Raw genomic sequence first — 17,769 nt, 5'->3', positions numbered from 1 at the left:
ACTTGAGGATTTTCAATTAATTTAACATGAACAAATATTAAACACTTCTGCGTATTCAATGTACTAAACATAGCTTTTTATTATTGGTCCTTCTCCTTATTAATGTATAACGGAACCTTTGAAGGAGCCTGTTTCCCTGGGAACTATTTTGTCCAAACACCACCTCACTCAGGCTGAAGCTGATGCAAGTTGTATGAGTGAGCTGTCAGCTGTGTGAAGAATATTATAAGGTATGCCGGCTAGTCGCTTTTCTAATAGATGGATACACTAAAATGACATACTCCATTATTTAATGTATGTTATATATGTTTAATTATATGAAATACCGTAGCGTAGGGTTATTAATCTACAGGCTTTATACGATTAGCTAGTTCGCTGTGGTCGGTTCACATATGGGATAATCCCAACTGCTGAGATACAGTATTGCTAAAGCAGATACAACCTCAGTAATTCTGTTAACCTCATACTAAAACATGTTTCTTTCATTTATGTTGTGTATTGGTCTGTAATATACTTTAAATGTATATTACCTGTATCTGTTGAAGGATGGCAGAGTGTCAAGGAGACGGGGAAGGAGCCAAGAGTCCAATGGAGCTCTACGAGAAACTGACAGCACAAGGAGAACAAGTCAGGGCCTTGAAAACAGCTAAAGCGACTAAAGTAAGTGTTTACAAACTACAATGGAAAACAGTGATTTTACTCTCTGGGATATAACTTTTCTCACCAACTGTGACTAGCCTTACAGGTAGTTTTGGTTTTTATTGTTTTGACATGTCTGCAACAAACCCATTATGATAATATAATGTGATGAATGCAATTTCTTTTGAGCACTGTTGGAAATAAGAAGGATTACATTTGTATATGAGTTTTGCATCAGTGTGATACTTTGTTGTTATTCCAATCCTAGAGTAGTCATTGTTTTCTAGTTATTTCCCAATAATTCTAGTAGGTTGTCAGTCGATTTACTAGAAAATGTATTATTCAATCATATGTATATCAATATTGCGATTTAAAGTTACAAACACAGAAACAACCCTAGCTGAAAGCAGTGAAAAGAGAAATTTTAAACGATTCAAAAGCAACATATTTCTTCCATAAACTGGGCCTATTTCTTCTGTAAAACCCACAGAACATGCTGTAAAAGTTTTCACAGTAACCATTTCTCAATTTGTAGAAAGTGGTTCCATTGAAAAGTTGTTAGTGTGGATTTTCCAATGTAGCCGGGACATTTATTTCTGAAACAACATGACTATCTAATCACTTTAGTCTTGTCTTTTGTCAAGCACACCCACTAAGCACCACAGTACCACTTGAATCTGTTGGGATTTGGTTGCTTTTTTCTGTGGGAGTCATCTGACGGTGGTGTTTGGCTCCCTGTAGGCTGATGTTGATGCTGCTGTCCAGCTGCTGATACAGTTGAAAACAGACTACAAACAGATGACAGGTCAGGACTACAAAGCAGGCTGTCCACCTTCAGATAACTCTGTTGCCCCCGACAACGGGCCAGCAGCAGGTGGCGCTGATGATGAAGACACAGTCGACCCGTGGAACGTTTCCACGAACAACGCCAAGGGGGTGGATTATGACAAACTCATATGTAAGATTCAAATTAACTTCACTTATTGCCTTCAATAAAGAACTACATGTTCTTTTACAACAGTTAAAATAAAATACATTTCTCCAAAATGTACTTTTAACTATGGGGTAATTTAAGCTATACAGCATTGAAATCTGAGTTGTGTCTGGTCTTTCCTTAGTGAGGTTTGGCAGCAGTAAAGTTGACAAGGAGCTGGTGGACAGAATAGAGAAGGTCTCGGGACAGAAGCCTCATCGCTTTCTAAGAAGAGGAATCTTCTTCTCACACAGGTCAGCCTTTAAGGAACTGAAAATATTTCATCATTGTGTTCTTTTCCTAATTTCTGACTTCTAGTGTGTGGGTGTTTCACAACCACTTTTGCAATTTATCATCTATATTCACTCGTAAAAGACTGTCATATATAAAAATATCCACTCTGAACCTTTGACCTTTTCCAACAAAGACACATCAATATATTTATTTTCTCTTATTGCTGTTTCTGGCAGGGATATGCATCAAGTACTGGATGCGTATGAGAAGCAGAAGTCCTTCTACCTTTACACTGGCAGAGGTCCGTCGTCTGAGGCCATGCACGTTGGTCACCTCATCCCCTTCATCTTCACCAAGTGAGTACTCCCTCTTTAATGTTTTAATACCAAAGAGCTGTTAATTAAAAGCACATTTAACCGTAAAATCAGCAGGGCACCATCTAGAATGAAGCTAGTTACACTTATGTCCTTCTTTGCAGATGGTTGCAGGATGTATTTGACATTCCCCTCGTGGTCCAGTTGACTGATGATGAGAAGTACCTGTGGAAGGATCTATCACTAGAAGACTGCCACCGCTTTGCTGTGGAAAACGCCAAAGACATCATTGCCTGTGGCTTTGATGTCAACAAAACCTTCATCTTCTCTGACCTCGACTACATGGGGTAATTATGACAAAAAGTATCTTTGTATTTCCTCCAGACAAACCTTACTGCCAAGGCGTTTGAGGATGCATATAACAGGGTGCGTACGGGTGCTGGAAATCCTTGAAAATGCTTGAAATTGTACGAGGTGGTTTCAAGGTTTGAAAAGTGCTTGAATTTTGGGAATGGTGCTTGAATTTGGGACAAAGTGCTTGAAATTGTAAATGCTTTACTTCGCTTTTTAGATTAAAAGAAAATAAAGAAGTCGGAGCGCGCTTAATTGCTTCGCTTTTACATAAAACAGCTCCGCTCCGGCCTTCCCGGCAAGTGTTTTTGTTACGTGTGTGACCTGGGCATTCTGATGAGAGTGATAGATGACAGTATGCAGGGATGCAAACTTGTCACCTTTCGGCGAAATTTGCCGTTTTGATTCCAAAATAGGTCGTTTGTGTGATTCATGTAGATCTGCAATAAAAATATGTTTGGGGTATGGGGGGGGGTCTGGGACCCGGAGTAATCTGCGGCCGCGAGCTGTTATATGCCATCATGACACGCATGGTGTTCTTTTTTTATATATTATAATGAAGCGGGAGCACAAGTCTTCCTGCCTGTCAGCTCTGCTCATGGATGTATAATAAGGCTCTGCTGCTCCGGGATGAGGGTCTAGCTTCAGCAGCTACATTACCAGTTAATATTAACTGTGCGGGCACAGACTGGACCGCTGGTTAGAACGGGGTGTTCAGAGCAGAGCTCCCTGTCGGAGCGGCAGAGCGTGATGTGCACTGAAAAGTGTTTCTGTCGCAATATTATTTAATGAATCGTTGAGCTAGCTAACTAGCATACATTGTCACTATCTGCTAACGTTAGCTTTAGCCTTCGTTTTCAAATAGTTTCTTTCATAGCCTATAAACGGAGGTGGTATAAGTATCTTGTACTTGAGTAAAAGTAGAAGCACTCAGATCTTGTACTTGAGTAAAAGTTGAAGTACTCAGGTCTTGTACTTGAGTACAAGTAGAAGTACTCAGATCTTGTTCTTGAGTAAAAGTTGAAGTACTCAGGTCTTGTACTTGAGTACAAGTAGAAGTACTCAGATCTTGTTCTTGAGTAAAAGTAGAAGTACCAGAGTGTAGGAATACTCTGTTACAGTAAAAGTCCTGCATTCAAAATGTTACTCAAGTAAAAGTAGAAAAGTATCATCATCAAAATATAGTTAAAGTAGCGACAGTAAAAGTAGTCATTGTGCAGATTGGTCCATTTCAGAATAATAGATATGATATGTTTTATAATGATTGATCATGAAAGTGTTCTCAAAGCTGGTAAAGGTGCAGCTAGTTTGAATGACTTTGTATACTGCAGGGTAGCTTGTGAATTTACTCCAGGTGGAACTAAAGTCTGATTTAACACTTGATTATATTTCACAGCATTCATCCACATCTGTAAAGTAACTAAAGGTATTAAATACATGTAGTGGAGGAAAAGTACACCATTTACCTCTGAACTGTAGAGGAGAAGAAGAACAAAGTAGCAAAACATTGAAATACTTAAATAAAGTACAAGTATCTCAAAATTGTACCCAAGTATAGTACTTGTTGAGTTTATGAACTTGGTTACTTTACACCACTGGCTATAAAGATAGAAAGACAGCCTTGCACAGAGGCATGAAAATACATTTTCAAAATGCTCAACAGTCCTGTCAAAATTATAAACTGACTGCTACACAATTAAAATAAATGCTTAAATATATTTCTATTAGATGTGACTCTTTGGCGTTTCTGTTATTATTAACTGCTGCTTTAGTTGTTCTGACTGCTAAAATCCTCTGTTATTCCTCATTTTAAAGCCGATATTCCGTGGGGTCGGGGGGCTCGGATCCTTGTCACCTTTTTCATACCTGATGAGTTTGCATCCCTGAGTATGCCAGGAGGTTGCCGTTTCAACGAGCGTTGGCTAGCAGAAGACAAATACAAGCCATGGCTAAGACGAGGGTCAAGCGAAGCCCAAGAGTAGCCTCCTGCAAAGTGTGCAACAATAACGATGCGAGAGTCTGCGCTGACGAGCCACACACCACACAAAAGGTACGCCAGAGTAGAGCATTTTAGATTAGGCTATCGTTGCATGTAAAATACATGACACTTTTCTCTGTGCGCGGCAAAACAAGCTCGCCAAAATGGCTTCACTAGTCTGGCAGTATTTTAAGTGTCCGAAAATGACAATAAAATAGCGGTATGCAACGTGTGTGTGAAGCAGAAATCCTGCAGCTCCACCCGCTGTGACGGACCGGTGAGCGGAGCAGAACACACATTAAGAGTTAGACCTAACACACTTAGCTATTTGATCTACCTCTGGAACAAGCTAAACTAGTTATAAATATATGTATTCTTCACTGTCGGGTCACTCATTACTGGATCAGTGAGCTGCAGGAGATACTGACGGGCTGTCAGGAGGGAGAGAGACGGGGAGAGAGGAAAAGAGAGCGCTTCCGCTAATTTCTCCCGTGTTATTATCCCAAGTTAATGTAAACTTGAATAATGTACTTCATTTGAATGTAATAATTATGTTGGTTGGTTGGTTGGTTTGTGGAAGCGCCAGTGAATGAGCCCCATTAACTGAGTTTTAAACATCACTTTAAATGGAAGATCCCCATAGGCCCCGCCCACTCGATCGGATCGGCGATCGGTATCGGCCGATACTGATTCCGGCGATCGGCCCCAAAATTGGCGATCGGAGCATCCCTCATAATTGTATATGATATGTTTTATAATGATTGATCATTAAAGTGTTATCAAAGCTGGTAAAGGTGCAGCTAGTTTGAATGACTTTGTATACTACAGAGTAGCTTGTGAATTTACTCCAGGTGGAACTAAAGTCTCATTTAACACTTGATTATATTTCACATCATTCATCCACATCTGTAAAGTAACTAAAGGTATTAAATACATGTAGTGGAGTAAAAGTACACCATTTACCTCTGACTTATGTTTACTGCCAACCTAAAAGTACCTCAAAAATAGTAATCAATAATGTATTGAAAAGTTATTTGGCTGATTGTTTTATATTGGCTCAGCCAGGTTATATGGGATGCCCAGTCTACGTACAGATGGGTCTCATTTTGAAATATTAAACTTAGTTTTCTTCTCTAACATTTTTAATTTTTCATCCTCATGTAGAATGCTATTACGAAACACACATTTGGTTGTTTATAGCATAAAGAACATCTGATTTAATGTAAGGTAGGGAAATAATCATTTGAGTATAATGTATAATGTATAATGTATAATGTGTATATAAATATGTAATTTACAACAGCTGTAAGATGCTTGAAAAGCTTGAAAATGCACCTTGAAAATGCTTGTAAAGTGCTTGAATTTGACTTTGGAAAAGGTGTAAGAACCCTGATATAAGTTCCTGCCATATATACAAGGACAATTCTGCTTTTAAAGTATCTGTTAATGGAATGGAATTTTAGTGAAGAGTTGTTTCTAAATGTGTTAATTCCATTTTGTTTTCTGCAGTGCATCCCCTGAATTCTACAGAAATGTGGTAAAGGTCCAGAAGCATGTGACGTTCAACCAGGTCAAAGGAATATTTGGCTTTACCGACAGTGACTGCATTGGTAAGACAACTAAAAACTGGATCAAATAGAAAGTCATTCTTTGAGCAATCAATTCTCCTTCTCCTTTTTAAAAGAAGAAGCAACACAATGACAAATTACTCTTGTTTTCATATGCCTGTTGTGTCATCCTGGGTTTGTGGTTTTGTTACATCATCTCCTGGTCCTGAATTGAAATCACGTGAATACCATGTTGGTGATTGATCGTGTCTTATTTTCTCTCCATCCAGGAAAGATCAGCTTCCCAGCCATCCAGGCAGCGCCGTCCTTCAGTAGCTCTTTCCCACAGATCTTCAAAGGCAGAAAGGACATTCAGTGTCTCATCCCCTGCGCCATAGACCAGGTCAGGACACCATTGCATTAAAGGTCACCTATTATGCAAAATCCACTTTTTCATGTCTTTTATACATAAACATGTGTCCCCTCTGTGTAAAGAGATTCTGAAAGTTTCAGGAAAAAAGATTTGCTCACTTTTTGTCCTGATCCATTTATATAAAAACCTGTCTGAAAATGAGCTGATCAGATTTTGGCCACTTTATGATGTCATTACGATTTTTTGGCTTGTGTAACCATTAACCAATAACCAACCAAGGTAACCGTATAAAAACAGTATAATAGGGGACCTTTAATAGTCTACAACACCACATACTAATATTGCACAGTCACATGTATTGATATTTATTTTCTTGCTCCCCCAGGATCCCTACTTCAGGATGACCCGTGATGTAGCTCCAAGGATCGGCTATCCCAAACCAGCCCTGCTGCACTCCACCTTCTTCCCCGCCCTGCAGGGGGCACAGACCAAGATGAGCGCCAGTGACGCCAACACCTCCATCTTCCTCACTGACACACCCAAGCAGATCAAAAACAAGGTGCTGCCCATACTAGTTATTTCTCTGAATAGTTATCAGTCCGTTTCATATCGCTTATGATTGCTTAATGACCTGTGTATCCACGTCTCACAGGTCAACAAACATGCGTTTTCGGGAGGAAAGGACACAGTGGAAGAGCACAGGAAGTATGGAGGAAACCCAGACGTCGACGTTGCCTTCATGTACTTGACATTCTTCCTGGAGGATGATGAACAGCTGGAAAAGATCCGACAGGTGAGAGTTTGGAGAAAAGAGGAAATATATAATATGTTATTTTGCTTATCAGACCCTTTTCTCTATTTTGTTTTCCTTATTCTTACGGGAACTCTTGTTTTGCTTTCTCTATCCACCCTTGAACACTTTATCTTGGTTTTTGTTTTCCATTCCTCTCGGCTCACTGATCGTCCTCTTCAACTTCCTTTTTTCACATTCCTCACATCCACTCTTTCTATCTTTTCTCTACAGGATTACGCAAGTGGAGCTCTCTTAACAGGAGAACTGAAGAAGCTTTTGATTGAGACTCTGCAGCCAATGATTGAGCAGCATCAGCAGCGACGCAAACAAGTCACAGAGGAGGAGGTCAAGCTGTTCATGACTCCCAGACCTCTAAATTTTAACTTCTAGCATGCTTGAAGAGATGAGATGTCAAGCTTCATCATGTCACTAAACTTTATACACGAGGAAATAAGTATCTTTCTCCATTCCACATTATTGTAATTTGTAACAGGAATACAAACGTTTTCTCTTTCAGTTTGCATCAGACCTGGAGAAAATGTAAACATGTAAATTACTGAAGCAATGGTGTAATTATCTGTGTTAAACTAAGCATGGCATTGCCTTTGACGTCATGCTTATTGTCATGCAACTTGTTGGCTTCACTCTGCACCAAATGTACACATCCATCTCCATGAAGTGTTTGTGTTGGAAGCGCTGCTTTACTCTCTGCCCTGAATTCAGATCAGGTTGAATGAAAATTAAATCGAAGTATAAGGGAACATTGTGGCAATTTCTTACTATAACACATTTACACATCCAGTTTGAATGAAAAGTATTCTACTTTGGAGAAAAAGCGTTTGAACAGTCACTTCCACTGTGTTCTACATGGTGTTAAGAGATAGTGTCAGTATGGTAATGAAGAGATATATTATGGGAAGTTAATCTCTGAAGAGTCAGAGCATATATAACAGGAAATGGGATATCAGTGTTACTCAAAGGAATGAAAGCAACTCTATTTTTATCAGCAAACGGGAATGACTCAAGGCAACTCATTTTTTTTGGAAGATAAATAGTTTCATTTGGTTCAAGTATAGTTTAATTGTTAGTCTAAGCAGAGTTTCACTTCTGCCCAGATCAAAAATTAAACTGTACTTAAACAAAACAAAACATACCGTTATAGAAACAATGTTTCCATATTCAGACAGAAACAGTTGTAATGTTTTCCATTATGCTCCTTCACCACGTAAGCTTGGCACTCTAGTAATACCTGAGTTAAGTGTAGGTACTTTTACATCTGTTCTCAATGCTTTAAAACTTAGCTAAAAGTTCCTGCAAACGCTGTTGTCAAATAAATGTAGCACAATAATGTCTTCCAAGATGTAACGGAGTACAAGCAAAGGGGACAGTTAGATAAACAGGCAAAATAAAATGAGTAGACCAACATATTAAATAAAGTTATAATTATAAACATAATTATAAGTAGCAGCCAGAAGTGTAAAGTATCAAAGTACATTTACTCAAGTACTGCACTTAATTACAATTTTGAGGTACTTGTACTTTACTTGAGTATTTCCATTTTATACTTTTACTCCACTACATTGATTTAATACCTTTAGTTACTTTGTAGATTTTGATTCATAATGTGAAATATATCAACACTTAAATAAGACTTTAGTTACACCTGGAGAACATTCACAAGCTACCCTGCAGTATACAAAGTAATTAAAACTAGCTGCACCTTTACCAGCTTTGATAACACTTTAATGCATCAATAACTGTCAGCAAAACATATAATATATATAATTATGTTTCTGGAATGGATCAATTTGTATAATACATACTTTTACTTTTGATATCAATATGTTTCTGGAATGCACCAATCTGCAAAATAAATACTTTTGGTACTTTAGGTATATTTTGATGCTAATACTTTTCTCCTTTTACTTGAGTAACATTTTGAATGCAGGACTTTAACTTGTAACAGAGTATTCCTACGCTCTGGTACTTATACTTATACTTAAGTACAACAAGATAGATAGATAGATAGATAGATAGATAGGTACTTTATTGATTCCAATTTTGGGACATTTTTGCGTATAGGCAAGGCAATGTACATGAGAGAAATAAACAGTCCAAAATATTTCAGAAATGGAAATAAAATAGCATTAAAAATGTAAAAAGTTAAAGGTAGGGTAGGTAAGTTTGAGAAACCGGCTATAAAAATATATATATACATGTGGAAAATATACATAGATCTGAGTACTTTTGCAGCTCTGGTAGCAGCATTAAGAAAACATGTAACAGATATACTCAAGTTATTTGTTTTCTGTTGTTTTTATGTGTAACCAATGTACTGCAGGTCTCCCTTGAAAAAGAGATCGTTGATCTCAATGGGATTTTTCACCTGGTTAAATAAAGGCTACAAACAAACAATTAGGCTACAAGTATGAGCAATACTTTTCATATGTACTTCCACCACGTGTTGGTTGGTTGCAGGGCTGTTTTATTCCATTTCATTTCACCACACCGCACAGCTGTTTTTGTGTCCTGAATTTGGCACAATGCTCTGTAGTCTCTGTTTCAATATCCTAGTTAGACACTCATACGCATGATGACGACCACCATGATAACACTATTGATTTTGACGCTGTGGAGTATCTCTAGAGTTTTAAACTCTCCTCTGCCCGCCCGGCGTCAGCCAATGGGAGGGGGGGGCGGACAGCACCCACTGGGGAGTTGTCTGCGTCCTGCTAACCTGATTGGACTGCCTTACAAAAGGGCAGACACGCTTAACTCTTCTTCACTCTGAACCCCCGCCTCCTCCTCCCCCTCCCGCGGTACAGAAATAGAAAGGTTTTGGGCACTTCTAGTAGTGAGCGTGAGGACACATCAGCAAAATACATCTGTCACAGTTTTAACCAGGCTCCGAGTCCGTGTGGTTATCAATAAACCGGGAGAAATCTTCACTCTGCTCGGCAGCATCAGTCTGACACCCAGGAGAGGATATTGCACAGCGCTGCACTAGTTTGTAAATAATCCAAGTTAAGACAGATTTCCGGGAAGTATTATCTTTCCAATAATACGTTTTGTCAGTCAAAGAGGTAACTTAACACTTTCAAAGCGTAAGATTTTTGAGGGAATGGCATTGGACTTCGCTGCAGGCTGCATAGGAGGTAAGTAATTAGCCAGTATTGATGTTCGCTAGCCACGTTACCCAGGTTAACAAGTAAAAGCTAGCATTAGCATTAGCCAGCTTTCCTTTTTTCCCCCGTCTTCAAGCAACGCATGGACAGCTCACACAGTGAAGATAGGGATTTGTCTCCCACTGCCACGTCTGAGAAACATTTATACCACAATAACAGGCTAGAGACATCTTGCAAGATTATATTCTAAATATAAATTCCCGGATGTAGTTAAATCCTGTCTGAAGTTACATTCTATACCTGTAACGCATAGAGGGAGTGGTGTTTATAGTCTGTGTTGTCATTCAAGTTATAACTAGTTTTATATTAATTTAGCTTGCTCAAATCAGTTTAGCTTAACCCAAAAATAAAGGGGAACAAGTTTTGTGTATCAGTGCATCAGGTGTATATAGCATCATCTCTTTTCGTGATTATTTATCATGATATATCAGACCAGTCTGCATTGTGAATGGGTTTCATTTACGCTAGGTGCTTATTTCCACATAATAAAACATTACATCAAATTTTAAATATAGAATAAAAAAAGTGTGCATTGTAATCAACTAACCACCCCTGGATTAATCATAAAATGTTGTATTGATCAGTAACATTTCTCTCTTCCCTCATCTTGGTCATTATCTACCCTGACCTCAATCTGACCCACCTTTACATTACCTACAACTCTATATGTTAAAGACCATTCAGAAATCTTCCAATCCCCAATGTCCCCACCAGTTTCCAATATAAAGTGATCCCTTGAACTCCAACCACTCCCCTTACCCATTTCTGATGACTTCTAGTTATACTGGAAAGTCATGATCTTTCCCAGTATAACTAGAAGACGACCTGAAGTTGACTGAGTTCATTGCTTACCGTTTGATTATAAATACCTCACAGACAGTTTTTCCTGGTAGTCTCACCATTAACCCCTGGGAATCTTGTCAGCTGTTGTGTCTTTGCCCAAGGCCAGGTCTTCCCAAACGACCCCAGATTGTACCACTTTACAGAGCAGAGGCCCTGATGGGATGCACGTTTGCAATAATGCACAATGAGATGAACGTTTTGGGTCCGAAGACACAGTTCCTAAGGCATACATTGCAAAATAATGTTGTTGTATTTGGTAAAATATGTCTAAATACCAGCCTGTTTTGTGTGCATCGCAGTCAGGGATAATTGCATTCATTCATTCAAACTTTATAATAACTAGGAGGACATTAAAGGTGGGGTAGGTCATTTTGGAGAAACCAGCTTGAGTGCGCTAGAATTTGAAAATACACAGCTGGAAAAAATCTGCATGAGAATAGCCATTTGGAAGACATAATTAACAACATATCCTTGTCTCCAATAAACACAAATAGGAAGCATTCATTTTAAAGAAAGCCATTAAATGTCAGGCAAATGAATTAAATAAATAAATGAACTTCAAGGGAAACAGGATGACCTTTTTTTAGATTCCACTAAAGATAAAAATGCTTTGGATAGTGCTGCATGCGTTACATTTCTGCAGTTGCACGATGAGAAAAACTGGTTTGTTAAGCTCAGTCAAAACAAAGTGCACCTGCAAGTGTTGTACAATAATTTGAGCATATTTTAAATGGATTCACTCCAACGCTGCTGTAGACAGTTTTGTTATTCATTCACTAATACATACAAGCCTGTGCCAAGGCAAGCTGGTTGCACCATAGTTATAACTGGAGGTAGATATGTTTTTTAATCATAAGCTCAAGACATTAGAATTGGGATGCATCCCCATGAATAATTATGTTAAAGTTTCTACACCACAACAGAGTTTAATAATGAGCCTTTGTTTCCCTCTGTCTATAAACAACATTTCTAAATCAGTAAATATGTTTGCACACATTTTTAGTTCATGGACAACAGGATATATAGGTTGAACAGTACACATTTGAATATTAGGTGATCATTTGTCATGACTAGAATTTCCTACTGTATAATAGATTTATGTCTCAGTCAAGTCAAGGACAGGTCATGCACGTAAAGCCGTCATCAGCGACCAGCAGATTATACATTTGCTTTTGAGTGAAGAGCCACTTCCATTTGTTTTCTAATTATGATTACCATTTTTTTTAATATGATTTTAAATCCTGTCAATTCTTTTCTCAGGTGCTGCTGGTGTTTTGGTCGGACATCCATTTGACACAGTGAAGGTGGGTGTGTGTCCATCGTCATCACTATTTACTCACATTAGCCAATGGCATGATCCAGTACTTTCAGTGTTGTCATTTTGACCACTCTGTAAATACAGTGAGTTTACAAGAGGAATCAGATACTGTAATTGAAGACCTTTTAGATTATGTTTTCTGTTTTACAGTTGCATTTCTTAAATTCTAAACCGATATTTCTTTCCCCCAAAAATGCAGTATTTATCAGCAACCATACCTATGTACCAAGAACGTGCTCTCACTTCCTTTATAAGTGAAATAGTCTTTTATTACTGGCATTTTACTGAGTAACTCCTGCACTCACTAACCCTAAACAGTCATTGTTTTCAACTAACCCCAAAGTCACAAAGTCGCTTTAGTTAGTGGACTAACTTATACTCCTTTTGGCATACAGCTACTAAAAATGGTAAAATAAAACATTGTGCATGGTTTTTCGACATTGCATTTTTAGGATACCGTGACTTATAAGATTGCATTGAATTTGCTGTGATATATCATTCACTTGATTTGTTTAAAAAGGCAAGAAAGTTACATTTAGCACACAATTGTTTGAATGTCATTTCTCCCTGAGCTGTTGCTGGGTCTTTAACAGTAACAGTGTCGCTGTGTTGTAGATGAGAAAGAGAAATAAACAACCTCTCCATGGAAATGTGACCTAGTAAGTATCGTCAAGGTCTTTCTTTTCCTCTCACCCAATGTCTTGTCTTTAAGCTATAGCAATACAAAGCACAGAAGACATTACGTTTTTACAACAACTTTATTTTGGTTATTTTCTCTCCCTTCATGTTGCATCCCATTTTCACCCTTAAAATATTTAAAAGCTCTAGCTGTTGTTTTTGTACCCCTTGTATTATAATGTGCGTTTTGTCGTTTTTGGCTTCATAACTCTTGGATGTCTCTAACATGAAGCATATCATTCGCAGGTGAGACTTCAAGTTCAAAATGTGGACAGACCTCTGTACCGTGGGACATATCACTGCTTCCAGTCAATCATACGGCAGGAGTCGGTACGTTGTGTTTGTTTCTTAGAATGCAGCTCCATACCTCATGTGTGTTAAGTAATGAGTGTAACTTTCACAATGTGCCGAGGTTAAAGAGGGTCACTTTAATGTAGCCAGTTTCACTCTAAGTACATGCAGCAGCCAGCATGTTCCTACATGGGGTGTTAGGGGGTAGGGGGTGGGAGGTGTGTCTGTGAGCCAGGGCCAGTGAGGACCTTATCCTGCGTGGGCTAAATAAAGCTTTGGGACATCATGCCATTTGAGCTGAGTGGAGAGTTTGGTCTCTGTGAGTTTCTTGTGGCCGTCTTGGAGGGATTATTAGATTGTATTCCTCCTACACCACAATGTTATAGTGGTTCCTGGCCCATTGTTCCCTCGTAATCTAATTTGTCAGCAATCATTTAGTAGTATCCACAATTCAATGTTTTTAATATCACGTTTTGTTTTAACCTTGTTACAAAAAGTCATTTCAAGCAACTCCACTGTGTAGTCTCTGAGCTGCATGCTGCGGTTAGTTGTGAAGTGTCATTTGAAGTCTTCAAGCATCATCAGCTCTTTTATGATAGTAGAAATCATGACACCTATAGGCATCACATGTACATTTGACAGCAGATTTTGGGTTATGACACTGATTTTACAGATTTAAATCAATCGGTGCATTACTCATATTTAGATTAACCATGACCGGTCTACTTTTTTTAATTTAGCCAGGTACTCATAGTTGTATGTAAGAAAGTACTGTTTTCAGCCTCCATGATGTGGATATTTGTAGCTTTTCATATGATATTAAACAAAAAGCTCTGGGCTCTGGACTGACAAAACAAGACATTTAAAGACATCACGTTTGACTTTGAGAAACTGAATAGGGCATCTCATTAGAAAGAATCAACAGCATTAAAAGAAATAGTAAATGTTTACTGTATTTCTTGCTAATTTCACTCAAGTAAAATTAGTGTATTTTTAAAATACACATGTAAAATGTTTCTTGTATCATTTGAGCCATCCATATTGTTCTCTCCCTGATGTCCATGTCAAGTCATCCGCTCTCTGTTTTCCTCTAAAGTGTTAACACTACATTCTTATTTTAATGGTTACAAATACAAACAGACATACACATGTAGAAATTGTTGTATTCTTTTTTGACTTTACAACTGTAGTTCAGCTTTCCTATGAGAAGGCATAGGAATTAGATGCAGAGAGTTGCTACTGTCTGTAGTTATAATTGGGATGATTACAGGCTCAGGCATTGGCCCATTACATTATGAAATAACATGGTGTAGATAGTCGTCTACAAATAAATAATGTTTAATGTTTTTAAACACAGTCATTGTGCTAAACCAAATCTGATGCAGTCTATTTGTTCTGGACATTGTAAAGTGTCCAAGGACAGCACCTTATGGTATAATTTAGCCAGGTACTCATAGTTGTATGTATTACGGATGAGCTGTCAAGTGTCAACTAAAAACAAACAAGCCTCAAAATTGAAAACTTTTCAAATTCAACACATTTCTCTGCTATGATTATTAACACTATGAGCTTCATTTGAAGGAGTTGTTTAAGGGAGTAACAACCCAGTATTTAAAAATGTGTGTAAATCTTGCTGTGTTTCCTGTTTGTGTCTGTAGATGACCGGTCTGTACAAAGGCATCGGCTCTCCTATGATGGGCCTGACCTTCATCAATGCCATAGTGTTTGGCGTCCAGGGCAACGCCATGCGCAAGCTTGGCCGTGACACGCCTCTCAACCAGTTCCTGGCTGGAGCGTCAGCAGGAACCATCCAGTGTGTCATCTGCTGCCCCATGGAGCTGGCCAAGACGCGCATGCAGCTGCAAGGGACTGGAGAGAAGAAGTCTAAGCGGAAGCTGTACAAGAACTCCCTGGACTGCCTGGTGAGAATATACAAGAAGGAGGGGATCCGAGGGATAAACCGCGGCATGGTGACCACCCTGATGCGCGAGACGCCCGGGTTCGGGGTGTACTTTCTCGCTTGGGACACGTGGACCCGTTACCTGGGCTGTGAGCCGGAGGACCCTTACATGATCCTCAAGCTGTTGTTCGCCGGTGGAATGTCTGGCATCGCTTCCTGGATCTCCACCTATCCCGTGGATGTGATCAAGTCGCGTCTTCAAGCGGACGGGGTGGGCGGGGTCAACCAGTACAGTGGCATTATGGACTGTGTCCGACAGAGCTTAAAGAAGGAGGGGTGGAGGGTGTTCACACGCGGGCTCACGTCCACTTTGCTCCGCGCGTTCCCAGTCAATGCTACCACATTTGCCACTGTGACTCTATTTCTGATGTACATGCGCGAGGGACAAGAGTGTAGCATTGAGGACTCGAAGCAGCAGCCTGTCCCGCTGCAGCAGCCTGTCCCGCTGCAGCCACAGACGCAGCCAACCAGCATGTGAGCTTTACGTCAGTCCGCAGCAAGTGTGATGACAGGAAGATGAAATACGATGTTGAACGTAGGTCTATGATCTGTTAACCGGTGTCTATAATGAGAAAGGTAAACTGATCCTAGGTTAGGCCATGGAGCTTTAGCCAAGTGACCACATGTATTATTTAAATAATATATATATATTTTAAGATTAATGCTGCACTTGTAAATATGGCATGGTTTTTTTTAAAAGGTCCTTGGTTTTTTTTACACTTTTTTTTAGTTTTAAGTAATTTAGGACCGTTACATAAGTTACTACAAAAAATACAGTGGCAGATACAGATGTTTCTAAAGGTTAGAGTAAAATAAGTACGGTCTTTAATGCTGTGCGCTAGAGTAGCAACTGTTAGTGACTAATTCATTGGGGGGAATTTCAAGGCAAAAATGGCAGAAAGTACTGTTTTCAGCCTCCATGATGTGGATATTTGTAGCTTTTCATATGATATTAAACAAAAAGCTCTGGGCTCTGGACTGACAAAACAAGACATTTAAAGACATCACGTTTGACTTTGAGAAACTGAATAGGGCATCTCATTAGAAAGAATCAACAGCATTAAAAGAAATAGTAAATGTTTACTGTATTTCTTGCTAATTTCACTCAAGTAAAATTAGTGTATTTTTTAAATACACATGTAAAATGTTTCTTGTATCATTTGAGCCATCCATATTGTTCTCTCCCTGATGTCCATGTCAAGTCATCCGCTCTCTGTTTTCCTCTAAAGTGTTAACACTACATTCTTATTTTAATGGTTACAAATACAAACAGACATACACATGTAGAAATTGTTGTATTCTTTTTTGACTTTACAACTGTAGTTCAGCTTTCCTATGAGAAGGCATAGGAATTAGATGCAGAGAGTTGCTACTGTCTGTAGTTATAATTGGGATGATTACAGGCTCAGGCATTGGCCCATTACATTATGAAATAACATGGTGTAGATAGTCGTCTACAAATAAATAATGTTTAATGTTTTTAAACACAATCATTGTGCTAAACCAAATCTGATGCAGTCTATTTGTTCTGGACATTGTAAAGTGTCCAAGGACAGCACCTTATGGTATGATATAAAGCACATTTGCAGATAAAAACTATTTTCTCCATAAATTCTCACTTTACAGTAGATTGTATATTTCCCACTAATGAACGATTATGTTACAGCGTTACCCTAAGATGATGGCTTGATAAAAGTGGCTTTTTTTAAAACCCAAAATGTATTTTGAAACCTTGTGCTTCTTGTCGGTAGGTGGTAGATACAATATTTAGAAGGCTCTACACTTTGCACTGTGTAGACATTAGACCATCCGAGTCACAAGTGGTATTTTTGAAGCGAACTGGTCATTTGTTAAAAGCCTACTATTCAGCCATAGTGTATATTTAAAAAAATATATATATAGGATCTCCTTTCAAAGATAAAACTAAACCATTTGCTATTGATAGCGTTGTCTTTTAGTTTTGTCAGACAAACAAAGGGAGAATTCACACACTGTTATGAAATGAAGTGACAACATTACGGTCTTAATCAGACATTGAGGTTGTGCATCAGCCTTTACAATCTGGTTAGGACCCCTTTGCGTTCCTCTCAATGTTAACCTTCAGTCATTATATAACAGAGTGAACACACAGGGCAGCGTGACCTCTGTACCCTGTTAACAGCTGCTCCATTTCACAAACGTTTTACATTTAGCAGGTTTAAAATGTAAACTATAACACGTCTAACACTGAAACTGCAGTCCGGCACAAATCACACATGTATCTTTATGTCTGCAGTACTAAACTAAACTGCT

At 38.7% G+C, this 17,769-nt stretch overlaps 2 protein-coding genes across 3 annotated transcripts; both read left to right on the top strand.

Moving 5' to 3' along the window:
• The first annotated feature begins 138 nt into the window (after nt 1-138).
• On the top strand, nt 139-7,963 carry LOC117479006 (tryptophan--tRNA ligase, cytoplasmic-like). The gene is made up of 11 exons (XM_034126008.1): nt 139-230; nt 546-660; nt 1,381-1,597; nt 1,758-1,866; nt 2,083-2,202; nt 2,325-2,507; nt 5,999-6,099; nt 6,327-6,439; nt 6,795-6,968; nt 7,062-7,202; nt 7,434-7,963. Exons 2-11 carry the CDS (start codon nt 547-549, stop codon nt 7,590-7,592), a joined length of 1,431 nt encoding a protein of 476 aa, XP_033981899.1. The 5' UTR covers nt 139-230; nt 546; the 3' UTR covers nt 7,593-7,963.
• A 2,039-nt stretch (nt 7,964-10,002) lies between these two features.
• LOC117480769 (mitochondrial basic amino acids transporter) lies at nt 10,003-17,043 on the top strand. Of its 2 annotated transcripts, XM_034128561.1 has the most exons (4): nt 10,003-10,357; nt 12,491-12,534; nt 13,473-13,556; nt 15,176-17,043. In XM_034128561.1, the coding sequence occupies exons 1-4, from the start codon at nt 10,324-10,326 to the stop codon at nt 15,953-15,955; spliced, it is 942 nt and encodes a 313-aa protein (XP_033984452.1). In that variant the 5' UTR covers nt 10,003-10,323; the 3' UTR covers nt 15,956-17,043. The 2 variants fall into 2 exon arrangements, with proteins under 2 accessions (XP_033984452.1, XP_033985184.1); XM_034129293.1 differs by lacking the exons at nt 10,003-10,357; nt 12,491-12,534 and adding an exon at nt 13,177-13,207.
• The last annotated feature ends 726 nt before the right edge of the window (nt 17,044-17,769 follow it).

The sequence above is a fragment of the Trematomus bernacchii genome, unplaced genomic scaffold (assembly GCF_902827165.1).
Source record: "Trematomus bernacchii unplaced genomic scaffold, fTreBer1.1, whole genome shotgun sequence".
Classification (NCBI taxonomy): domain Eukaryota; kingdom Metazoa; phylum Chordata; class Actinopteri; order Perciformes; family Nototheniidae; genus Trematomus; species Trematomus bernacchii.
This window is presented reverse-complemented; position numbering and strand designations above follow the sequence as displayed.